The 26,106-nt window shown below is 46.9% G+C and overlaps 1 protein-coding gene and 1 long non-coding RNA gene across 2 annotated transcripts; one reads left to right on the plus strand and one right to left on the minus strand.

Annotated features, from left to right (window-relative positions):
• Positions 1-587: 587 nt before the first annotated feature.
• On the minus strand, positions 588-25,819 carry NDUFS7 (NADH:ubiquinone oxidoreductase core subunit S7). Its single transcript, XM_030217347.1, has 8 exons — positions 25,665-25,819; positions 12,334-12,370; positions 4,400-4,468; positions 2,702-2,807; positions 2,154-2,333; positions 1,555-1,601; positions 1,029-1,117; positions 588-944 (listed from the first exon to the last, which is right to left on the minus strand). Exons 1-8 carry the CDS (start codon positions 25,678-25,680, stop codon positions 847-849), a joined length of 642 nt encoding a protein of 213 aa, XP_030073207.1. The 5' UTR covers positions 25,681-25,819; the 3' UTR covers positions 588-846.
• LOC115479447 lies at positions 4,475-11,872 on the plus strand. Its single transcript, XR_003943696.1, has 2 exons — positions 4,475-6,221; positions 11,842-11,872. It is a non-coding gene; the product is annotated as an uncharacterized LOC115479447 (long non-coding RNA).
• Positions 25,820-26,106: the final 287 nt, after the last annotated feature.

A 26,106-nucleotide genomic window follows, 5' to 3' on the forward strand; every position in this document is an offset into this window, starting at 1 on the left:
AACTGTCTTCAGTTTTATCATTAGTATTTTACAAGTTTCTGCAAATCTGCTTTTATTAGAATAAAATTAAAACATTAAGTGTTATTCTTCAAAGTCAGAAGGGCCCCCTCAAGTTATAGGCTCCATCCCTCCTGTAACTGGGCAGACTGAGGAGGAGGGAAATGGTGGTGGATGTGGTAGAGACAAATGGCAAAATAACACAAGACAGCCTGGGCTCAGTAGAGAAGATAACTAGTTCTAAAAAGTAGAAATCAACTAGGATTTTACCAGGAAGGTAGATAAGAGTCTATGAATCTTACATCTTTATTTACAGTCATTTTCTATGCTTTCCCCTCCCACCCAGTAATCCAGAATATGAGTAAAGTAACCATTGATGACAAATTGAGTAGAAGCTGCCATATTACTCTTGTCAAGTATTCTCCTGCTCCCATGGGTGTGGGCCCAAGCATATCACCTCTGCAGTACACCCTACCACAACAGATGTAATGCAGCTTTCCTACAGATCAGCCAGGCCCCAGGAAACAGAATACCTGTTTTGTTTTTTCCCTCAGGCCAAGAAGGAATTTGAAAAGAGCACAGAAGACTCATTCTATGTTCAAAATTGATCATTCTGCTTTATTTATAAATACTTAAAATGCAAAGAACAAAATCTGCCATGTCCTTGTAGTGCCCTGATTTATGAAGTTCACACCCAAGCACTAACAGACTAAAGTAGAAAGGCCTCCAATACGGTGTGTCATGTGAGGTTAACTTTATACCAGCTTCAGTAAGATACCACAAACTCAAACCAACACTATGTGATTTTAGAGTGACCACCCTAGCCACAGTCCCACTATAATCCTGGACTCATTTCCGGTACCAGATTCTCATTTTCTTCTCGCGTTTGATTTTTTTCTGGAGCTGAAGAATTCCATAGAGCAAGGCTTCCGCTGTGGGTGGGCAACCTGTGGAGTACAACTATAGTCTGTAAGCAATCATTCACTGCCACCTCTTCATGCACCATTATCACTCCACATCACACGTATTACCTGGCACATAGATGTCAACAGGCACAATCCTGTCACATCCTCTCACCACTGCATATGAGTAATGGTAGTAACCCCCACCGTTGGCACAGCTAGAGGAAATAAAAATTAACAGTTAGTTTCCTCAGTCCCCCCCCCCCCCCCCAAGAGCATGTTTAGCTACAGGCAGTATTGGTACTAATCCTGCGGAATCCTAAATACACCGAGGATGGTTTACTACATTGTGTGTGCAACTTCTCTATGCACAGAGGACGAATACTGGACCTTTTGCTTTCACACAGAGAATTTCCATCTGTGCCTAGAATGCTAGTGAATCAAAATGCAAAAAGTTTTCAACATGTGGAAAGCCAATCTGTTATATACAATACAAGAAAACCACATCACAATACATATGTAGTAGAAAGGAACCAGCCTGCGATATGACAGAATTAAGCAAAATATCAATAAGCAGCAAGCACAAACCCACATATGCAGAGATAGCCTTTCATATACAAACAAGAAAGTAGAAGGATCTTTGAGCAGCACTGACCTTCCCATGGAAACCACATACCGTGGCTCTGGCATCTGGTCATACACCTGAAAGGAAACGTGTGATGTACAGCTCAAAAATGTGAGAATATATACTACTACTATTAAACATTTCTATAGCGCTACTAGACTTACGCAGTTCCTCACAATACCCAAAGAAAGGTAGGCAGGAGTCTTACATCCAGAACAAACCATTCCGGAACTGGAATTACCTTGTCTATCTTGAACTTCTGAGAAAGGCATAATCTATCTTCCTGTCCCCAGAGGGCTTATATCTAGGTTTCTACCTGAGACAATGAAGGGTTAGGTGACTTGCCCAAGATCACAAGGGCTACTCCACTCCAGAGAACCCCCCCCCCCTCCAATCAGAGCCGTCCAAGAACACATACAGAGTAAACTATACAGAGAAAAAAGTGAACCTTCCACACATGCAGGAAACTACAGCACAAGCCTTCTACATGGATACACCAGGAATGAACCATCCAGAGCAGAAGTGGGCAATACACACAAGAGTTAAACAATAAAGACTAGGGGAGAGCATCGCACACAATGGCAAAGCTCTGTGGGATGACAAATTCAACAGTTAAAACAAAAACATACCTTTCTAAGAGCTGGGGCCATTTTGTTGGTGAGCGTACCAGCAACTATCATCACATCAGCTTGACGTGGACTGGCACGAAACACTACACCAAACCTATCCATGTCATACCGAGGAGCGGCCATGTGCATCATCTCCACCGCACAGCATGCCAGGCCAAAGGTCATTGGCCAGAGGGAACTCTGCAACAGGAAACCAGTGACCAGCAAGGATGAAAGCTATGTATTTGCATTATGCGCTGTCTGACCCTACCACTAAAAATGGATCTGTCTTCTAGTATTATGACCGTTTGGGAGATGATCCTATGCACTCCCACACCGAATACTCAAGCACTGTTCCTACAATACATACTGCATAGAGTTGACAGCTCCTGTAAGACTCTCGATGCTAAGACTGCCAGTAGAAAATGTACTCGGCCCTATGATCAATGTCCTGTATTCTGATGTAGGGCCAGAGCCGAAACTGCCCAGAGTACTAATACACTGCCTGTCCTCAAGGATAGGGCCATATAATTCTCTGTTCCTACAAGCTCAGCTCATGGAACACTCACCCTGCGAGCCCAGTTCACCAGATCATCTAGCTTTGTGATGACATATTCTCCTCTGCTGCTCGGCAGGGCAGACTTCAAGGGAACAACAGCAGGGTTCTTCTGGATGCTGGGAGAGCACAGTCACCAGTAAATAAACACTGTATTTTTTAGACAAGTTTTCAGTTTTATCCAAAGCCTGCTAGTGTCACACTGTGACCACTTCTGAGTCCTGGTTTGTAACGCTCAGACACTGTGTAGCTATGGCCCAGGGTACAGGAAAAGCAGAAAATATTGTTTCATTCCATTAAGCTGCCATATGTGTTTTTCTGGAGCTGAACACATTTCTCTTTTCTCAGTTATGAAACATTCAGATTGCAGTGTAACATCACCATCACTAAACACTGGAAAACATGGGAGCTCATAGGCTGACAAGTCCCTGGTACCTGTATTCCTTCCCAGGATTCTCTAAACCAGTTTTTTTTCAACCGGTGTGGTGCACAGTCTGCAGGGGTGCCACACTGCAGTGCACTGATTTTGTTGCCAATCCTATCTTCCTCCTCCCACCATTTCACCTCAATTCTACAAACTTTGCAGTTGTCAGAAACTACTAGAACAGGCCTTCCTCTGGCCAGCCCTGGAGGATCCTTCTTCTGACATGAATTCCTTTTGCCACATGAGAGGGGCATGGCAAAGTGAGCCTCCAAATGGCCAGAGGAAGGCCTTTTATAATAGCTGCTGGCAACTGCAAAGTTTGTAGAATTGCAGCAGAGAGGACAAGAGAGACCTGAGGGGTGGGAGAAGGAAGGTAGGAAAAGATATCACACCTGCTGGAGGGAATGGGGGTGGGGAAAAGGAGAGAATGAAAATGCTGCACATAAAGGGAAGAGGGGAAGACAGGCTGCGCACAAAGGGGAGGGAAGAGGAGAAGACAGGCTGCACATGAAGGGAAGAAAAAGGGAAAACGAGATAGATTTGAGAAGGAGGCAGAAAAATTGAAGAAAGCTGAATGTGAGAGATAAGTGCTAAACAGACATAGGGCAGGAGGTGAAAAAATAACAAATGGCAAGGAGGCTCTGGAAATATGAGCACAAAGGAAAGCAGAAACAAAGATTGGAAACCAAATGATTGGAATAATAAAAAGCTCCAGACTACAAAAAAGAAAAAATTATTTTCAGTTTAGTGACTAAATGATGTCAGTGTTGAGAAATTACATCTGTTGGCTTTATTTTGCCCTGTACAGGAGGGTATGCGTTTCTTTCTAGTTCTCTGGTGTTGTATGACATGCAAAGTCCGATATCTCTGCATGTTTTTTTTGTTTTTTGCAGTTCCCTTTTTTATATCGGGTGAGTCATGTTCTGCAACTGAGGTGATTCTGCTAGCATGTGTTGTCTGTGTAGGAATCTGTAACAGTACATCTTGCTCCAGTTTTCCAGTGGCAGGTATACTAGTGTTCTAATGTATTTCAGTAGCATAATTAAATGAAATAACTACTTCTGAAGGCTACAGGTGCGGGTGGGGATGGATTATATTCCAGTGGTGTGCCTTGACAATTTTTGCACCCTGTTAAGTGTGCTGTGAGATGAAAGATTGAAAATCACTGTTCTAAATATTGTACAAATTGCTTCCACTTGCATACATTTGATGGGCTTCTGGTCTTTCCCCCCCCCCCCCCCCCCAACCTTTGTTATTAAGCGAAGAGCAATGACAAGAAATTATCACCTGGGAGCATTTTCTGTCAGGAAGTTATGATGCAAGACTTGAGTCTGAACAGCAGCCAGGAAAGTAGACCTATTAAAAAGGGCAGTAACAATGTGAACAGAAATGTACTGTATGAAAAGACAGCTACCGTTTGTACAGACTTACATAATGAGAACTGCAGCAAAGCAGTGTATCAGGGAGAGGGGCAGGGCAGTAGTAAGTCAAAAGCAAACTAGGCACCCGTTTAGGGCCTACATGTTTATTTATAAATCCAATTCATAGTTAGCTTCTCCCCATCAAGCCTGCAAGGTGGTTCATAAAGTAAATACATTCAATACATTGCAATAAAAGAGAAAAACAGAGAAAACATGGTTTTCCACTATACATCATTTCACCAAGATAAGCTGATGAAAGCAGCCACAAATTTACATACCTTCCATAAAGAGAATAATGATTCAGAGTATTCCAGGTTACAGGGCCAATGGATGAAAAGGCTTGGGTGTCCTTTCACTAAAGTATGCCAACAGATTTGGTGTGTGTTAATGATTAGCACATGCTAAATGATAAGACACCCACAGGGATATGATGGGTGTCATTTATGTGCGCTAAATCTGTTAGCATACCTTGGTAAAAGGACCCCTTGATGTTTAGTACTGACCAAGTTAAATTCAAAAAACAAACTGTTGTGAGGACCATAGGAGAAACTGTTGTAACACCAACGTAAAATAAGGAGCTTGTTCATACAAAAACTTGTTGACAAAAGTACATAAGGAGCTCATCCTTGCAAATCTTGTAAACAAGTGATAAAAATTTAGAGTCAGTTTGTTGTTGCAAAGACAATCAGTGCAGAGCATATAAAACAGGATAAATATGAACATGCAGCCTAGTATTGGTTAACAAATGCCCCACTGAATTTTGGATCTGCTGAGGTCTTTGTAGCTGATATTGAGGGAGACCTGGGTACAAGGCATTATAGTAGTTCAAGCACGATAAAACCAACGTCTGGACTACCTTCCCCCAAATAAGGTCAGAGATAACGCTCACTCTCAAGCTGAAAGAAAGTAGGACTTTCCACTGAACTGATTTTTCTCTTTTATGATTAAACGTTAATTCAGCCAAACTCCTAGAATTTTGACCTTAGGGCTCAGGGTGGTATATCAACTCTCTTAAACTATTGAGATCAATACACACCCTCCCACCCTCACCTCAGTGCAGGCAAAGTACATAGATTTTCTCCTCACCCATAACATTTCCACCTTTCCACAATTGAATCTAAATTGTTTGTGAACAAATAAATTGAACATGAACCTTCTCAGACATGCGAATTCAATGGCTCCCAAGGCAGATATTTTGCTCTTGTATGTCAGCTGCTGGTAGACAGAACAGTGAGTGCGTGTGTGTAGGATGGAGGGGGGGGGGGGAGGGCTGCAAAGGTCTGTCTTCTTTTCACACCCCTGCGCTGTTCTTAGTTGGCAGGAATGTGGGGGGGGGGGGGGGGCAGGATTTGCTTAATTTTGCTCTGTTGGTGTCTCATATTCTATACCAAATTCCCAAAATAGATAAGCCTAACCTTAGGGTTCGGTTACCAAAAACTTCTCATTTCAAGAGTTTTCAACATCACAGGTAATCATAGCAAAGCTCAAGATACAAGCATATACCCTGGACTCCAGATCAGCAGCAAAAATAAGAGAAGTACCTACTGTTATTACACACTTTAGAAGTGAAGGTTCTGTAAACTCACGGAATGACAGACTAAACCTTAGTAGCAGAAGAAATATCATCAGTAATTACATCTTTTCTTCAGACATAAGCCACATCTTTAGAAAAGAAATCTGGCCTGAAGGTGAAATTAGGCCTTACCTGCTAATTTTCTTTCCTCTAGACCCTCCAGACCGGTCAAGACGCTTGGGTTATGCTCGCCTACCAGCAGAGGGAGACTGAGAACAGTAAACTTGAAACTATGTACATATAACCTGTGCCTAGCCATCTCTAGCCAGTATACGCTTAGCAAAGCAGAGAATAAAAAAACACAACTCTGAAACTAAAAAACCCCTGTACCTGGAACACCAAAGGACAAATACCAACAGTGTGCTGAAAACAGACGAGACGTCCAAGCGTCCCGCTCTGTAAAGTCTTAGAGTCAAAGAATTCTCTCCGACCCCACAACACCTTAAAGGAATAGTCGTAGCAGAACACGGCTCAAAATACTGCTATTCATAGATACGGCTCAAAATACTGCTATGCATCGACACGGCTGCGGAATACTTCTGATAAAAGACCGGGCGGGCTCTTGACCGGTCTGGAGGGTCTAGAGGAAAGAAAATTAGCAGGTAAGGCCTAATTTCACCTTCCTCATCAACCCTCCAGACCGGTCAAGACGCTTGGGACGTACCAAAGCAGTATCCCAGCTAAGGGCGGGACCTTCGTAAAGCAGAAGACAACACAGCCGCTGCAAACCGAGCATCTTCTTTCGCCTGAACATCAAGTCTGTAATGCTTCACAAAGGAATGGATGGAGGACCACGCCGCAGCCCTGCAAATCTCTTGCGGCAGAATAAAACTACTTTCCGCCCAAGAAGCTGCTACTCCACGAGTAGAATGTGCCTTAAGTAAAGAGGGCACCGGTCGACGCTTCAACAAATAAGCCGAAGCAATAGTCTCCTTCAACCATCTAGCCAGAGTGGCCTTGGAGGCAGCTTCTCCTCTCTTGGGACCTCCAAACAAAACAAACAACCTGTCCGAGGATCGAAAATCTTGTGTTCTGCTCAAATATGACCGCAACACGCGCCGCACATCCAACTTAGCTAAACGACGCTGCGCGAAATCCCCGGCACGATCACCCAACACTGGCAACGAAATCACCTGATTGACATGAAAGGAAGACACCACCTTAGGAACAAAGGAAGGAACCGTGCGTAAAATCACTTTCTCTTTGGCAAAAGACAGGAAAGGCTCTCTGCAAGACAAAGCCTGAAGTTCCGAAATCCTACGTGCCGAAGAAATAGCCACCAAAAAGACTGTCTTCAAAGTAAGATCCTTACACGTAATGGAAGGCAAGGGTTCAAACGGAGGCGCCACCAGAGCCTCCAAGACCAAATTTAAATCCCAAGGCGGAACCACCGGGCGGCAAGGCGGCCGAAGCAACTTCATTGCCTTCAAGAACCGCCCCACGTCCGGAGAAGCCGCCAAGGATACTCCCCGAACTTTACCTCTAAAACAAGACAAGGCTGAAACCTGCACCTTCAGAGAGGAAAGCGAAAGCCCTCTGTCCAAACCATCCTGAAGAAAATCCAACACCTCAACCGCTGACACGCGCAATGGGGCATAGCCCCGCTCTTGACACCAATTCTCGAAAATGCGCCACACCCGCACATATGCCAAGGAAGTAGACCTCTTACGAGACTGCAACATCGTAGCAATCACCCTGGCCGAGAAACCCTTATGTCTTAAACGGTGCCTTTCAAGAGCCAGGCCGTAAGCAAGAATGGAGAGGGGTCGGCCATCTCGATCGGCCCCTGAACCAATCTCACCCGAGGCCCCAGGGGAATCGGATCCTGCACCAGCAACCGCATCAGATCTCCGTACCACGGACGCCGGGGCCAATTGGGCGCTATCAGAACTACTAATCCTGCGTGACGACCGATCCGCTGAACCACTCGGCCCACCAGCGGCCACGGCGGGAACACGTAGAGCAACTGCTGAGTCGGCCACGGAAGGACCAATGCATCGATGCCCTCGGCTCGAGGATCTCTTCGATGACTGAAAAACCGAGAGACCTGCGCATTGGCGGACGACGCCATGAGAGCCAACACCGGCCGACCCCACTGAACCACTATCCGCTCGAACACGGAGGGGTGGAGAGCCCACTCTCCGGGATCCAACGTGTGCCTGCTTAGATAATCCGCGCTCACGTTGTCCACCCCTGCCACGTGTCCCGCCGAGAGACTCTGCAGATGTGCCTCTGCCCACACTAGCAACTCTGCTGCCTCTAGTGCTAACCCGGGACTCTTCGTTCCTCCCTGTCGATTCACATACGCCACGGCTGTGGCATTGTCAAACAGAACCCTGACAGCCTTGCCGTCTATCAGACACTGAAAGGACCGAAGAGCCAACCGAATTTCAACACGCCTCCTCCACTGTCCAACGTCCCTGGGCCACCTGTCCCAGACAATGCGCCCCCCCAGCCCGACAGACTCGCATCCGTGGTCATCACCACCCACTGAGGAGCGGCCAACAGCATGCCCTTTGCTAGGTTCGGAGAATGGAGCCACCAGCTGAGACTGCGACGAACAACCTCTGACAGAGCAAGCCTCTCCTCCAGATCCTGAAGCTGAGGGGACCAACGAGACAACAAAGCACCCTGCAGCTGCCTCATATGCGCCCTGGCCCAAGGAACTACCTCTATCGATTCGGCCATCAGACCCAACACCTGAAGATACTCCCGCGCCGACGGCGCCCTCTGGACTCGGAAAAGACGAATCTGAGCCTGCAGCTTGGACATGCGAGAGGAAGGCAAGAACACCCGGCCTCTCTTCGTGTCGAACCGGACTCCCAGATACTCGAGAGACTGCGACGGCACTAGGTGACTCTTGGCCAGATTGACAATCCAGCCCAGAGATTGCAAAAAGGACACCACCCGACCGGTGACCTCCTCGCTCTCCGCCTTTGATTTGGCACGAATCAACCAGTCGTCTAGGTACGGGTGCACCAAAATGCCCTGCAAGCGAAGAGCTGCTGCCACCACGACCATCACCTTGGAGAAGGTGCGAGGAGCGGTGGCCAGTCCGAAGGGAAGTGCGCAAAACTGAAAATGTCTCCCTAGCACCACAAAGCGAAGAAAACACTGATGCGCCTCCAGGATGGGAATGTGCAAGTAAGCTTCCGTCAGATCTAGAGAAGTCAGAAATTCCCCTTCCTGAACCGCTACAATGACTGAGCGTAACGTCTCCATCCGAAAGGAAGGAACCTTTAGGGCTGCATTGACCTTCTTGAGATCCAAAATGGGACGAAAAGCGTCCTCTTTTTTGGGTACCACAAAGTATATGGAATAACATCCCTTTCCTCTCTCTGCTGGAGGAACAGGAACTACAGCCCCTAAAGCTATCAGACGTGACAGAGTATCGCGGACCGCTCTCGCCTTGCATGACAGGGAGACACTAGGAAGAAGTCGGACAGAGGCCTGTCGAATTCTAGCGCGTACCCGTCTCGGATTATCTGCAGGACCCACTGGTCTGACGTGATCTGGACCCACCTCTGGTAAAACAAGCGTAAGCGAGCCCCCACGCGAACCAGAGACTGGGCCCCCAAACCATCATTGAGAAGGATGGGACGCACCGGACGCTCCCAAAGAGGAACCTCGCCCTCCACGACGGCCACCGCGAAAGGACTGAGTTCTCTGAAAGAAACGACCCCTAGACCCACCAGAATACCTACCAGGCCGATACTGCTTTGCTTCCTGAAAACGACCGCGACCCGTGGATCCCCTAGAAGCCTTGGGGCGAAGTTCCGGAAGCCGAGGAACCTTAGCATCACTAAGACCTCTTACCAACTTATCCAACTCTTCACCAAACAGCAAAGAGCCTTTAAACGGAAGCGAACACAACTTGGCCTTGGACGCAGCATCCGCCATCTAGCCTCGCAACCACAGGGCCCGACGAGCTGCCACCCCTAGAGACATGTTCATCGCCGAGGCCCGCAACAAATCATACAGTGCATCCGCCAAAAAGGAGGAACCCAACTCCAACTTAGCCAGATCTTGAGTCAAAGAGGCTCTGTCCCCTGGCAGGCTATCTAAGAGCCGCTCCGCCCAGCGGAAACAAGCCCGCGCCACCAGACCTCCACAAACCGACGCCTGTAACGCCAGGGCCGACAAATCAAAACTGCGCTTCAGGAAAGTTTCCAATTTTCTGTCCTGAGGGTCTCGCAACGCAGCCCTCCCGTCCACCAGAATCGCCGTGGCCTTAGTCACTGCCGTAACCACGGCATCCACGGTTGGAGGCTTGAGCGAATTTCTATCTTCCTGCGGCAGGGGATAAAGCTTAGCCATGGCCCGAGCCACCTTACACGGCGCCTCCGGCGCCTGCCACTCCTGAGTAATCATTTCTCTCAGATCCGCATTCATAGGGAAAGAACAAGACACCCGTCTGATCCCCTTAACCAACGGATCCTGCTTTCCGGCCTCTAACGGAGCTGCCGCCGGATCAAATTTGAGGGTCGCAGCCACCTGATCAATGAGATCCGACAATTCATCTCGCTGAAAAATGCGCACCACCGAGGGATCCTCCCCAGGCAGCGCAAGCTCCTTATCATATCCAGCCAACGACCCCTCCTCCTCTTCCAGGAGGCTAAAGTCACCCTCCGAATCCGGAGGGGAAAAACCTTCAAACTCCTCAGACCACTCTACACGTGGTCTCTTCGCGCTAGCCCCCCCCCGTTCCAAGACTAAGGGGCTCCGCTCGGGACGGCCCTGCATGCCAAGCCCGATATAAACTCCAAATAAAATCCGGGGGAAAACCGATCCTACCTGAGGCATCACCCCCCGAAGGCGCTGGAAATTGGCTGCCCGGCAGTCCACCGACTCTCTCGGGCCCGTGCAGCGCCGAATCCAAAATGGCAGCGGTTCCCGCCAAAATCAGAACCGCCGCAGGGCCGCTATTCAAAGGCGCCGTAACCTCCGGGACGCTAGCCGCGGGAACCTCCGCCGCCAACACCGGTGGAACGGAGGATTGAGGCTTCGGTTCCCCGCAAAACCGGCAAACGCTCCCCACCGCGTCGACGCCCCGACGCGCACACGACCGGCACCGCAGCGGTTTCCCCGACATTTTTGCAAGCCCATCTGACCGCCAAAACAAGTGCCCCAATTGTAAGTACCAAGAAACTCACCCGAGCAGGAAAATTCAGCGTCTTACTCACAGCTGAACAGCTCCGAGGCTCCGGAGTGCAGCTCCAATAGCTCTCACCAAAGTTTGGGCCTTTCTCGACTTTTTTTTTTTTTCTTTTCAATAAAACTTTACTGCAGCCATTAATTTGAGCCCTGCTGCTGCTAAAACCATCCGGCACTCAAGGCTACAGTATGACAAACTGCAGTCGAGGCACAAAGCTGCCCAAACGGAGAGCCAGCTCGGGGGAGGGACCCGGCCACTCGGGTGTGACACCCCAAAGGGGACAAAGACGGGCCCCAGCGGACCCGCAACCCCTTGCACACCAAAATCTTCCAGGTACAGGGATGCAAAACCAGCACAGAACAAAAGAAAATAATAAAAATAAACACAACAACCTATCCAGACCGGGCAAGCTGCACAGGCTGCCTGTCTACCCTCTGCTGAGACTGAGAAAATACTGGCTAGAGATGGCTAGGCACAGGTTATATGTACATAGTTTCAAGTTTACTGTTCTCAGTCTCCCTCTGCTGGTAGGCGAGCATAACCCAAGCGTCTTGACCGGTCTGGAGGGTTGATGAGGAAGACATACTTTACCGTATTGCAAAAAAAAAAAATTAAGAAACATTGTTCATATACTGTGGTTGTTCCTGGAGATGATATGGGTCTTAAATGATGATCATTTACTAAAATAAAAATCATTTGCTATCTTCTCCAACAACATCCGTCAATGACATGACGGTAGAACGACTATAGACAGCACAAAAGCAGGCTTTGGAGGTGCTCGAGATTGTGCCTATTCCTAAATAAGGAAGTGAGTGTAAGAGTAGCCTAGTGGGTAGTACAGTGGGGAACTGGGTTCAATTACCACTGCAGCTCCTTGTGACTCTGGGCAAGTCTCCATTGCCCCAGATTAAAAAAAAAAAAAAAAAAAAAAGTACCTATATATAATATGTAAACCGTTTTGACTGTAACACATAGAAAGGCAGTATAATCAAGTCCCATCCTCTTTCCCTTTTCCTCTCCTATATAAAGCTATCACTATAACCATGAGCAGAGAAGGACTAATGCTACTTACCGCAAGCTGGAAACTCTGCGATGGGCAAGGCAAGGAACTACAAACAAAATCCAGAAGAAAGTTTATTCTCAACAGAAAAGTTAAAACTAGCCCGTGCAAGTTACAGCACTGCAGCAAAAAGCCACATGGCACTTCTGTGAAAATCTATTATTAATGGTTCATAGTGCTCTAGGTGATGTTTTCCAATTAATGCAAATTGTGCTATATTAACAGCTACTGGTGTACTTTTATTAATGCCGATCCATTTTTCATCAATGTTACCGATTGACAATACATTTCCTAACAGTGAAAAAAAAAAACACCCATAAAATTAATTTTATATTGGTGACGATATCCTGCACAAGGGAGCCTGTCTCTGATGCCAGAGGTTCTCTCAGTCTATGGTATCCAGAAATTGGTTTAGTTTAAATTGAAAACTTGATTAAACAACTTGACAGTTGGGCCTGCCTCCGGTACTTAGATCTCCACTCCCGCATCTGCCAGTCAGATCATATCTGTAGTACCAGAAGCTGAGGGCCTGTCCTAATGCTAGAGGCACCAGCTCCAGGTAAAAGACAGATACAGCAGGATCCTCCAGGATTCGATTTCAAAACCTTTAAAAGTTCATTTTTTTCTTTGCCCAGTTGTTTATAAATGGACATTTTACATATATCCTCCAAAATAAATGTTTTTAAAAGAAGACTGCTGATGTATTTAACGATGAGGATTATTCTCCCAGACTCTCCTATTTCCTTACCAATCTTGTCCTCCTTAAAAGTTGCGATCCCCCGTGCGACAGTAACGTTATATCACAGGGGGCATAACTTAGTGGGGTTGGGCGTTCTCAAGTTTAAAATAAGGTTTAATGACAGAAGGAGTGATGGTAAAATTATGTATCATACCTGATAATTTTCTTTCCATTAATCATAGCTGATCAATCCATAGACTGGTGGGTTGTGTCCATCTACCAGCAGGTGCAGATAGAGAGCAATCCTTTTGCCTCCCTATATGTGGTCATGTGCTGCCGGAAACTCCTCAGTATGTCGATATCAAAGCTCCATCCGCAGGACTCAGCGCTTAGAGAATTACACCCACAAAGGGACACTCTGCCCAGCTCACCACCGCCGAAACGGGGGAGGGGAATTAACCCAGCTCATCTCCACACAAGTGGGGGAGGGGAATCCGTCCAGCTCATCCCCGCGGAGCGGGGGAGGGACACCACACCCGCCGATGCGGGGGGATCTGGCTTATCCTGCAACCGCAACCGCGGGAGGAGCTGACTGACCCTAACACCGCCGAAGCGGGAGGGGTACAAAGCTGCCCTACAGCCGCACGAAGCGGGAGGGAGTGCCGGCAGAATTTAAATCTCAATCCAGCCCCGTAAAACGGAGGGGAGAGGAATGCAGCAGCTCACTGTAACACAAACTCGTCTCAACTCTTGAAGAATCCAAGTGAAAAAATAACTTGAACACGAAGTCTTCCTGAACAGGAACTGAAGACTAAACTTGAATCTGAAATGCAACCAGAATATAAACAGTACAGATATCTGGGAGGGACTATGGATTGATCAGCTATGATTAATGGAAAGAAAATTATCAGGTATGATACATAATTTTACCTTCCATATCATCAAGCTGATCAATCCATAGACTGGTGGGATGTACCGAAGCAGTACTCACCCAGGGCGGGACATAGAAATCCCTGACCGCAACACTGAAGCTCCAAACCGGGCCTCCGCCCGAGCAGCCACAGTCAAGCGGTAATGCTTGGAGAATGTATGGGCCGAAGCCCAAGTTGCCGCCTTGCATATCTCTTCCAAGGAGACGGAACCGGCCTCTGCCATCGAGGCCGCCTGAGCTCTTGTGGAGTGAGCCTTCAGCTGGATAGGCGGCACCTTCCCCGCGGCCACATAAGCCGCTGCAATGGCTTCCTTGACCCATCTTGCCACTGTAGGCTTAGCAGCCTGCAGACCCCTACGAGGACCTGCAAACAGGACAAACAGATGATCCGATTTCCGGAAATCATTGGTCACTTCCAAGTATCTGATGATGACTCGTCTCACATCCAGACATTTGAGAGCAGAGTATTCCTCTGGGTAGTCCTCCCTACGAAAGGAAGGGAGACAGAGCTGCTGATTCACATGGAAGCGAGAAACAATCTTGGGCAGGAAGGAAGGCACTGTGCGAATAGTCACTCCTGCCTCAGTGAACTGCAGAAAAGGCTCTCGACATGAGAGCGCCTGGAGCTCGGAAACTCTTCTGGCTGAAGTGATAGCCACCAAAAAGACTGCTTTCAACGTCAGGTCTTTCAGAGATGCCCTCGACAAGGGTTCAAAAGGCGGCTTCTGCAATGCTCTTAGCACCAGATTGAGATTCCATGCAGGCACCACAGAGTGCAGAGGAGGGCGCAGGTGATTAACTCCCTTGAGAAAGCGCACCACATCTGGCTGTGAAGCCAGGGAAACACCCTTCAGGCGGCCCCTGAAGCAAGTCAGAGCTGCTACCTGGACTTTAAGGGAACTGAGCGACAGGCCTTTCTCCAGACCTTCTTGCAGGAACGCCAACACTGAAGAAATTGGAGCAGTGAAGGGAGAAAGTGAGCCTGCTTCACACCACGCTGCAAAGATACGCCAAACCCTGGCGTAAGCAGTAGAAGTAGAGCGCTTCCTCGCTCTCAGCATAGTGGCGATGACCTTGTCTGAGAAGCCCTTCTTTCTCATACGCTGCCGCTCAATAGCCAGGCCGTAAGACCAAAGGGGGAGGGATCCTCCATCACCACGGGACCCTGATGAAACAGGCCCTGCTCCACTGGCAGCCGCAGAGGATCGCCGACTGAGAGCCTGATCAAGTCTGCATACCAGGGACGTCTGGGCCAATCCGGACCCACCAGGATTACCCTGCCAGGATGCTTTGCCACCCGGTCTAGCACCCTGCCCAACATGGGCCAGGGCGGGAACACATAGAGAAGCTCTTGTGTCGGCCACTGTTGGAGAAGAGCATCTACTCCCAGGGATCGAGGGTCCCGTCCTCTGCTGAAAAAGCGTGGCACTTGACAATTGGCCGATGACGCCATCAGATCTAGGCTCGGCTGGCCCCAGCGCTTCGTGATGCCCAAGAACGCCTGAGCAGATAGCTGCCACTCTCCGGGCTCCAAGGTATGGCGACTGAGAAAGTCCGCCTTGACATTCATGACTCTGGCCATGTGGGCCGCTGACAGCTGTTCCAGGTTCGCTTCCGCCCACTGGCATAGATTCATGGCCTCCTTGGCTAGAGGGGCGCTCTTGGTACCTCCCTGGCGGTTGACATAGGCCACAGCCGTGGCATTGTCCGACAGGACCCGTACTGGCTTCAACGCCAGTACCGGGAGGAACTCCAACAACACCAACCGAATGGCTCTGAGTTCCAGGAGGTTGATAGACCACTTGCCTCTGCAGGAGACCAGAGCCCCTGCGCTGTCCTTCCCAAGCAGTGGGCTCCCCAGCCCATCAAAGAGGTGTCTGTCGTGACGACAATCCATTCCGGTGTCACCAGAGGCATTCCTGCAGACAACTTGTCTGTCTGCGTCCACCAGCTCAGCGCCTTGCGCACTGCTGGGTCCAAGGGAAGGCGCACAGCATAATCCTCCGACATCGGAGTCCAGCGCAGCAGCAGAGATTGTTGTAGTGGTCTCATATGAGCCCTGGCCCAGGGCACTACTTCCATCGTGGCCGTCATAGAGCCCAACAGCTGCACGTAGTCCCAAGCCCGAATAGGAGAGGCTACTAGGAACTAGTCCACCTGAGCCTGAAACTTGACAATCCGATTGTCTGGCAGGAACACTCTGCCCACTTGGGTGTCGAATCGAACTCCCAGATACTCCAGGGACTGAGTCGGGCGCAGCTGGCTTTACTCCCAGTTGATGATCCATCCCAGGGAGCTCAAAAGAGCAACCACCCGGTTCACAGCTTTGCCGCACTCTGCATAAGAGGGGGCTTGGATCAACCAGTCGTCCAGATAAGGATGGACTTGAACTCCTTCCTTCCTCAGGAAGGCCGCGATGACCACCATTACTTTGGAGAAGGTCCGCGGAGCAGTAGCCAACCCGAACGGGAGGGCTCTGAACTGGAAGTGTCGGCCCAGTACTGCAAAACGCAGAAAGCGTTGATGAGGAGGCCAGATGGGAATATGCAAGTATGCTTCCTTGATGTCCAAGGATGCCAGGAACTCTCCTGCCTTCACTGCCGCTATAACAGAGCGGAGGGTCTCCATGCGAAAGTGCCGAACTTTCAAGGCCCAATTGACCCCTTTGAGGTCGAGGATAGGCCGTACAGAACCTCCTTTCTTTGGTATCACAAAGAAAAAGGAGTAACATCCCTTGCCAAGCTGATTTTCTGGCACCGGAACGACCGCCCCCAGGCGGATCAGATTGTTCAAGGTCTGCTGCACTACCACAGCTTTGACCGGAGACTTGCAGGGAGAGAGTACAAACCCGTCTTTTAAGGGTCGGCAGAACTCTAGCTTGTAGCCGTCTCTGATGACTTCCAGCACCCAAGCGTCTGAAGTTATTGTGGTCCACTCGCCCAGAAACGAGGACAGCCGTCCTCCAATCTGCACTGGGGCGTGGACCAAGGCCCCGTCATTGGGTACGAGACCCTGGGGGAGGACCGGAGGGAGCACCTCCAGGACGGCGGTCTCTGCGAAAGGAATGCTGCTTGGGGGAGAAGTTCCTCTTGAAGGAAGAGGGGGCAGAGGAGCCCGACCTGCCCGGGCGGTACCGACGGGCTTCCTGAAACCGTCCTCTGGAGGTACCAGGGCGAGTACTAGCCCGAACCATGACCTCTGGTAACTTCTTGCCCTTAGACGTGCCGAGATCGGTCACGATTTTGTCCAGCTCGACCCCAAAGAGCAGCTTGCCTTTAAAAGGCAATCTAGCCAGGCGGGATTTAGAGGCGTGGTCAGCAGACCAATGTTTCAGCCAAAGCCACCGCCGCGCAGAGATTGTCTGAGCCATGCCTTTCGCTGAGGCCCTCAAGACATCATACAGCAAGTCTGCCAAATAGGCTAAGCCCGATTCCAGGGCCGGCCAATCAGCCCTCAAGGAAAGATCCGAGGGGAAAGCCCGCTGCACCATAGTCAGGCACGCCCTGGCCACATAGGAGCCGCAAATTGAGGCCTGCAAACTTAAAGCAGCTGCCTCAAAGGACGACCTTAAGGCCGCCTCCAATCTTCTGTCTTGGGCGTCCTTTAGGGCCGTGCCACCTTCCACCGGCAACGCCGTTTTCTTAGTCACCGCAGTGATTAAAGAATCCACGGTAGGCCACAGATAGGCCTCACGTTCACTTTCAGGCAAAGGATAGAGGCGGGACATAGCCCTAGCCACTTTAAGGCTCGCTTCCGGGACATCCCATTGAGCCGCAATTAAGGTGTGCATGGCATCATGCACGTGGAAGGTTCTAGGCGGGCGCTTCGTCCCCAGCATAATGGCAGAGCCAACAGGGGCTGAGGGAGAGACGTCCTCCGGAGAGGAAATCTTCAAAGTGTCCATGGCCTGTACCAACAGGTTGGACAAATCCTCTGAGCTAAAAAACCGCGCTGCAGAGGGGTCATCCGCTCCATCCGAACGGGGATCCGTCTCCTCCAAGGAATCCACAAAGGACCGCTGGGAGACCTCAGATACGCTGCCCTCATCTACATTGGAGGAGACAAAGTCCTCCAAGGCCTGGGAATCAACCTGAGGGCGTTTACCTCTGGGAACCTCAACCTCTTTACCAGACGAGGGAGCAGGGGCAGCGTTTTGCATAAGGAAGGCCTGATGCAGCAGCAAAACAAACTCGGGGGAGAAACCCCCCAGACTGTGTACTTCCGCAGCCTGGGCAACAGCCCTAGACGCACCCTCAACCGGCGCTCGCAAGAGCGGGGGAGAGACATGCTGCGCATCCAAAATGGCGTCCGGCGCGACACTCCGCGAAGGAGCCGCACGGGAAGAACGGCGCTTAACTTTAGCCGCTTTTGTGCCGTCGCCCAAATTAAGGGCGTTCATGGCATTAATGTCTCCAACCTCAAGGGCGGCCCAAGAAGAAGCCGTCCGAGCCGCGTAGCCGGCCAAGATGGCGGAGGCGAGGAGCGGGAATGGGCGTTTATGGCGGGAAAAATCGCCACGCCGGAGGAAGGACCGGGACATTCATCGGCCACGAAACTGTCACCCAACAAGGGCGAATCAGGCTTTAAGACCCCCGCATCCCCTCTAGAAGCGCCCAAGCGATCCGGGGAGCGACTCTTTACGCCCTCGCCCTCCGACGCCATATGCCACGTGGAGATAAATCGGGGAACCCCCTGCCCGCTATAAAAAGGTAAAAATTACCTGCTGTCTGCTCCGAGCTGTAACGACCTGGTGTCCCAGTGAGTAGCTGCAATAAACGTTTAAATAAACGTCGAAATAAACGCCTTTAAGGACGTTCAAAATTTTTTTTTTTTTTTTTAACGGAGCCAGCGGGAGGGGGGAGAAAAGGAGGGACCTGGCACCACCAGGTTTGCACTTGCTCAAAAGAGCCCTCAACCCCAGGCACTCAACAAAACCTAAAAATTAGGCTTGGAGGCCTAGCCAGAGCTGCTGCTGTGTGTAACCACCACCTGCTGAGATAGAGAACATACTGAGGAGTTTCCGGCAGCACATGACCACATATAGGGAGGCAAAAGGATTGCTCTCTATCTCCACCTGCTGGTAGATGGACACAACCCACCAGTCTATGGATTGATCAGCTTGATGATATGGAATCTTTGTTTTCATGGCTGCTACTGCTTACAGTATGCAAAGATCACCAGCCATAACCCAGCGCTGCGCAAACCTTCTACAAAGTTAAAACAAGGAGGTGTAATAGACTAGAGTGGAGGTGAGCCTATCTAGTCCACTGTAAGCAAGGAAGCCAATTTGATTAATCTCTATTTCCACTCCCCCACGCAGTCGTCATTACTATTCACTCAAAACAAAGCAAGCAAACCTATGAGCTGCTGCATCTGCATTGTCGTTCTTTATTGTTGATCCATTTGTAACAAGTGTAAAGCTGTTTCAGTTGGATTGGCAGGCCTTACAAGGTGGAGGATGAAAGACATAATTGAATATCATTAAAAAAAGCTTCAAAACTTATTGTAACTGGTAAACAGCAATTATAAACTCTAATTTGTAGTCATTTTTCTTCACTGTTCTTTTGTGCAATACAGATGTCCAGATTCATCTTAACTGTTCATCTTAACTGTTGTTGTAATCTGCCTTGGAAGCCTTGTGTTTCTAAAGATGATGGAATATATTGAAATTAAATGGAAGTAGAATTAAACTCTCCTTTCATTGGGGCACATGGAATCACATATTCATCTGTTTTATACACATTTGCCTTTTAGATACACAAATGGATTATTCTGTTTTGGAACATGTTTCAGGCGCAAGTGGTTTTATAAGTCCATATAAAAATAAATATTTTGTTTCATGCAGATCTCTTTTGTTTAAACATAACTACATGGGCAATAAGCTCCTAATGCAGTCTATTGATTTTCTTATATTTTTGTTCTTCTGATGTCTTATACTGTGCCAAAACTGAAAACTCTTATCTCCTTGAGGTTAAATGAAGGGACATGGGATGAGCTTATCTGGGCCACAGGAGACAGTATGACTATAACGTTGAAGTCGGTCCCCCTGCAGCAGCCATCTCAGTTTGTCAAAAAGAATAGCAAAGTAGATTTGCATTCTTTTGTTAGGGGTTGGGGGTGGAGAAGATCTAAGAGGAGTTGTGGGGGCTGGTAGAATTCTGAAGGGGCTGTGAAGGAGGAGGGTTATTTTCAAAACATTTGTCAGTACTCCAGAAGCTGCTTTGTTATTTTCAGTGCTGTTTTGTGGTTTTCATTGGAGCGCTAGATGCCTGCTTTTTTTTCTTCATTATGACAATAAAGATAGTCCTCTATAAAAATACTTGCAAATGTTTAAATGCCTTTGTGTGTGAATATTTTTTTTGACAGAAATTTCATTTATTGTAAAGCTTCCCCTATGAACATATAACATAAAAATTTAAATCGGCAAAACAGCATTAAAAATTATTGCACTTGCTGGACACAGCAGAAACTCTCTTTGCATATGTCCAAATCTTTCTGGAAGGGCTGCTTACAACTAGATCCAGCTGTATTCATTATCTGAAGGGCAGCATACACCTAGATTCAACTCTGTTTCTCAACAGAAGGGCTGCATACACCAGGATCCTGGTATACTTCACATCAGAAGAGATACATACACCAGGATCCTGCATTATTTCACATCAGAAAGGATACATACACCAGAATGGCAAAAGGTGAAAGATGGATACAGAGGGATCCTCCCGGATTCAATTACAAAACCTTTAAAAGTTCATTTTTTTCTTTGCCCAGTCTTAAGGTAGTACTTAACAGATCCAGGGATCTCGCAGATCTGGCTTTTACACCTTCTCCAGCATTTCTCTTGCACAGATTAAACCTTGGTGTACTGTGCTGCTTCAAACCAATAAGGAAGACACCCTAAGAAGCATTCAAACACTGATAAATAGAAACACAGAAAGCATTAAAAAAATAAAATAAAGCAAAAAAGATGAAAACCATAAACAGGACAAAGGCAATGGAGCACATAATCACTCAGTATTGATGGAGAACAGAGACAGAATTGGAAATGAGAAAAATATGCACAATGTTAGCTGGTTGACAGGGACATTTTTAATGGCATCATTGCACTGATGCACACCCTTTTAGCAGTGCAGAGAGATTCATGTCAAGAAAGGAAAAACTACTGTATCCTCTAAAGAAATCGTTGTTGTCCCATGAAGACAGATAAACCAGAGAATAGATAGTAATGGTTCAATACTGGTTGTCCAATGTAAGAGTGCTATCCAATTCTTATGTGCTTATAACACAAGCAGAATGCTTACATAAAAAAAAAAAGAAAAGATATAAAGCTTTAGAAAAAAAAGAAGTCCATTCTGTACACAATCAATACAACATACATAATACTTACAGACATAACATTAATTTCATCTATGTGTGCTAAGGTGAAATAATTTATATATCTCCACTCCCCAGGAAAAAAAAAGTCTTTCAAAGAACTTTTCATATATAAGAAATGTCTCACAGTACAGGACACTAGCCTAAAATAATAATTTATCGTGTCATTCTGAAATTGTTCAAATGTTATCCTAAATCTTCTACATGGAATAATCCGTCTCACCAAAAAAAAAAAAAAAAAAAAAAGGAAAAAAAATAGAAAAACGATTCTAGCCATTGTTTTTGACACTGTAAAAAAAAAAAAAAAAACAGTTCCAGGTGATCCCCAATAGAATCCTCACACAACCATGATGAGGCAGAGGAGTGGAGGAGTAGGGTAGTGGTTAGTGCTACAGACTTTGAACCTGGGAAACTGAGATTCAGTCCCACTGCAGTTTGTTTTGACTCAGGGCAAGTCACTTAACCCAACATTGACCATGTTTTAAAACAGTTTTAATGTAGTTGCAAAATAAATAAATAAACAACCCCACAGTAAGGCTATATATCAGGTCCCAATTCCCTTCCAGTTTTTTATTTCTAAAAAAAGACAAGACATAAATAAATATCATTAATACGCAGTATCTCTCTATATAAAAAGCAACACCAACATTCTATGAGGCCTCCAGCCGGAAGTGTGAAGGGGGCGAGATATCCGGTTTCCCTATGAGTGTCTGCCCCGCCCTCTCTGTAACACAGTCAGTGAAGGAAAACAGCAGAGCACAAAATCAAATCGCTGGCTCTGTAACAGTGAAGGACTCAGAGGGGGGAGGGGAGAGAGGCCAGAGGGCAGGGACACACACACTCCCACATGCACACAAAAGAAAACATTGCTAGCCCCCCGTTTCATTTGCATCAGAAACGGGGTTTTTTTTACTAGTTGTATAATAATGTATAAATCTCCTTCCACCTTGAAAAATGTTGGTTTTAACAATTGTAACATTTAGGTGTCTTTGTGCAGCATAGATAATGTGCAGGAATTAAATTTCCCCTCCCACAAGATAAAAATGTTAACACCTGTCACATTCCACAAGAACAAAAATATTTGATTGATAGACTGAAATCAACTCACATCTTCAACAACTGAAAATGCATTAAAAAAAATTGGTTACCATCTAGTCCCAGTACACATTGATGCTTATTCTTATTGCACTCATACTTCAAAAGTCCTAAAGTTGGCAGTGTAATCTTTAAAGTATTAGTGCTTTGAGAATGAGGAAATATATATTGTCCTTTGAATGTTTTCCACTCAGCCAGCAGTGGCACATCTTGCAGAGCTGTAATGGTGACAAACAAACATGTGCCATGTTGGAAAACAGTCATAAGACAATATGAATATTCTCCAAGTCAAGTTTGTTACAGCTATCAAGTGGATCAGATATGCAGATCCAAGAGTAATGCACAGTAACTCACCCTTCTGAAGAAACTCCTAAAATCAAGTACCAAACAGTTTGCAGTGTTCCCAATGGATGTAGCAGTACAAAGTTTGAGGAACATGAAGTACAGGAGATTGGAACAACTTCCTATTAATTTTCAAATAAATCAATGTAGGTTAACCTATTAAATATGTGTAATGCAATAGTATCTCTTTTATCCAACAAAATCCTCCAGAAACTGAATTTTCAAGAACAATTGAACAGATTTACATAGTGCAAGTCAGTAATCCACAACCCCCCCCCCCCCCCCACTCTAAAACTGTGGCTGATGTGATTGGTAAACTGCATTGGAGCCAAGCTGACAGCAGATGCAGGCTAATGTTTGCTTAGTTGACAACAGGTCCAAGAAAAATAGTAACAGGGATCATCTTTGCACTGTGATTGGAAGAGTTAAGAAGCTAAGGAACACAATCAGATAGGTATGGAACACTGGTGCCAGACCATGGGTGCAGGGTACTTGCACCTCATTCTGAAATTCTACCTCAGCTCATATCATCCTTCTACTTCCTTCTAGTAAAAATTGGAGACACGACAGTCCATTAGAACTGTATAGATGGCAAATACTATTAAAAAGCAAAAAAAATAACCCTTTTAACCCTCCCATGTCGTACTTTCAACAAGGTGGTTTTGATCCCAAAATACACCAGGACCCTGGTGCATGCAAGCCCTTCTGATCGGATCCTGGTGCATGCAGCCCTTCTGATCGGATCCTGGTGAATGCAGCCCTTCTGATCCAAAATACACCAGGATCCTGGTGTATGCAGCCCTTCTGATGAGAAACAGAGCTGAATCTAGGTGTATGCTGCCCCTCAGACAATGAATACACCTAGATCTAGGTGTAAGCAGCCCTTCCAGAAATGTCTGGACAGGCAAAAAATAGTTTCTGCTGTGTCTAGCAGGTACAATAAATTTTAATGCTGTTTTGCTGATTTAAAATTTTATGTTATATGTTCATAGGGAAAGCTTTAAAATAAATTACATTTCGTTGCTTGCCCAACCAAATGCTGCAATTAGAGTGGAAGGGGTGAGGTTAGGGCATGAGTAGGGAACATGTTTAGAAAGGATGACAGCAACATGATTACACCTGCTAACTGCTAAATTGTTACCACAAATCTTGCAAACGGGGGAGGGGGGAGAAAATGGGAGGAAATACTGATGACAACTGTTACTTTACCAGATCGTAAGAATGTTGTACAATTCACCCTTTTGTATATGGAATGGACTGGATGTACGCATTAAGCTGAGTCATCAATAAAAATTGTTGAAACAAAATAAATTACATTTCTGTCAAATTAAAAAAAAAATCACACACATAGGTATTAAAACTTTTGCAAGTATTTTTATAGAAACTATATTGTCATCATGAAGTAAAAAAAGCAGGAATCTAGCGCTCCAATGAAAACCACAATACAGCACTGGAAATAACAAAGCAGCTTCTGGAGTACTGACAAATAACCCTCCTCCCTCCTCTTTCACAGACCCTTGAAAATTCCACCAGCCCCCACAACTCCTCTTAGATCTTCTTCCCCCCCCCCCCAATCCCCTAACAAAAGAGAATGCAAGGAGATAAGAGTTTTTAGTTTTGGCACAGTATAAGACATCAGAAGAACAAAATATAAGAAAATCAATGGACTGCATTAGGAGCTTACTGACCATGTAGTTATGTTTAAACAAAAGAGATCTGCATGAAACAAAATATTTATATTTGGACTTATAAAACCACTTGCGGGCTGAAACATGTTCAAAACAGAATAATCCATTTGTGTATCTAAAAGGTAAACTTCTACCAAACAGATGATGATGTGATTCCATGTGCCTCAATGAAAGGAGATTTTAATTCTACTTCCATGTAATTTCAATTTATTCCATCATCTTTAGAAACACCAGGCTTCTCAAAGCAGATTACAACAAAAGTTAAGATTAACCCATCAGGAAACAGGATATTCTCACTGAAATCCGGCCATCTGAATTGTATAGAAGAACAGTGAAGAAAAATTAGCACAAACTACAGAAATTATAATTGCTGTTTGTACTAGTCTACTAGCTACAATAATTTTTGAAGTTGTTGTAGTGATATTCATTATGTCTTTTTGCCTCCACCTTGTAAGGCACTACCTATCCAACAAAAAAAACAGTTTTAGACTTCTTACAGATGGACCAACAATAAAGAACGACGTGGATGCAGCAGTTCATAGGTTTGCTTGCTGTTTTGAGTGAACGGCAATGACGGCTGCGCGGGGGGAGTTAAAACAGAGAATAACCAAATGGCTCCCCCACTTACAGTGGACTAAATAGACTCACTTCCACTCCAGTCTATTAAATCTCTTTGGTTTAACCTCCTTTAAGATTCGCCACGGAAAGACAGGAATACAGAACCGCAGCGCTGGGTTATGGCTGGTGATCACTGTGTAATGTAAGCAGCGGCGGCCATCAAAACAAAGAAGCGATCCAGTCTTCAATACTTAACAGATCCGGAAGATCCCTGGGATCCCGCAGATTTGTCTGTTTACACCGTCCCCGAGCTCCACTAGACCGCGGTACCCAGAAATCAGGATGCGTTTCTGGTACTGGGGGGCTCTGACTTTTCCAAGGTTGTGGAACCCTGGATCACTCGCGCCTGTATCAGGGAGTTCTTCCAGGCCATTTTAGTCGGGGTCTGAAGGCAGACATCCAGCACTACAGAAAATGTTGAAGGTAAAAAGGACATGTCAATAACAGACATTTTTCTGTTCTGGTAGCCCTCATTATTTTGGTATAACTGACTAGAGCAGCAGTTGTAGTTCTCTTTTTATGACAGACTGGCTGCTACGGAGCGCTCTCCTCAAGGAGATGGAGGTCACAGGACCAATGCAGCCGTTCTAGACCCTCTCTCCCGCTTGCACGCACTCACCCACCCAGGCCGCCATCTCAACGCAATAGGACAGCAAAAGATCCCGCCTCCGCTAAAAGCGGCGACAACCGATCATCCAGATTGCCTAATAGCCAACCCTAGCAGCAGCGCAATACACTGCCCGACACCTCCCCGGATGTCTGTTCACCTGAAGCGGAAATTATTCTCGCTTCGCCTCTTTGGGCTCATTTTGATGACGTTTACAGTTTAACGAACCAATCGTGTGCAGGAGAGCCTAAGACCGTCGCGGGGTGAACAAGGCGGGGACGGCACGAGCCTAGTCGGCCCATTATCTGGGCTGAATCCAGTGGGCGGAGCTTCTCGCCATATTGGTTAGTCCAAAATAATAGCAGACGTGAGAGGTTTATTAGTTTTATAAGCTTTCTAGGTTTTGCAGTCTCTCGGTTGGGGGTGGGTGTGTGTTTGCGAGGGGTCTGTGAAG

Source organism: Microcaecilia unicolor, chromosome 11 (genome assembly GCF_901765095.1).
Source record: "Microcaecilia unicolor chromosome 11, aMicUni1.1, whole genome shotgun sequence".
Classification (NCBI taxonomy): domain Eukaryota; kingdom Metazoa; phylum Chordata; class Amphibia; order Gymnophiona; family Siphonopidae; genus Microcaecilia; species Microcaecilia unicolor.

Excerpts from the sequence above, each read along its gene's own strand:
- NDUFS7 (XM_030217347.1), bottom strand. Across the intron at positions 4,469-12,333 it reads CGCAGAGTTTCCAGCTTGCG|GTCTACTTTCCTGGCTGCTG; the intron begins GTAAGTAGCATT and ends CCTTTTTAATAG. Across the intron at positions 1,602-2,153 it reads TGGCCCCAGCTCTTAGAAAG|GTGTATGACCAGATGCCAGA; the intron begins GTATGTTTTTGT and ends GTTTCCTTTCAG.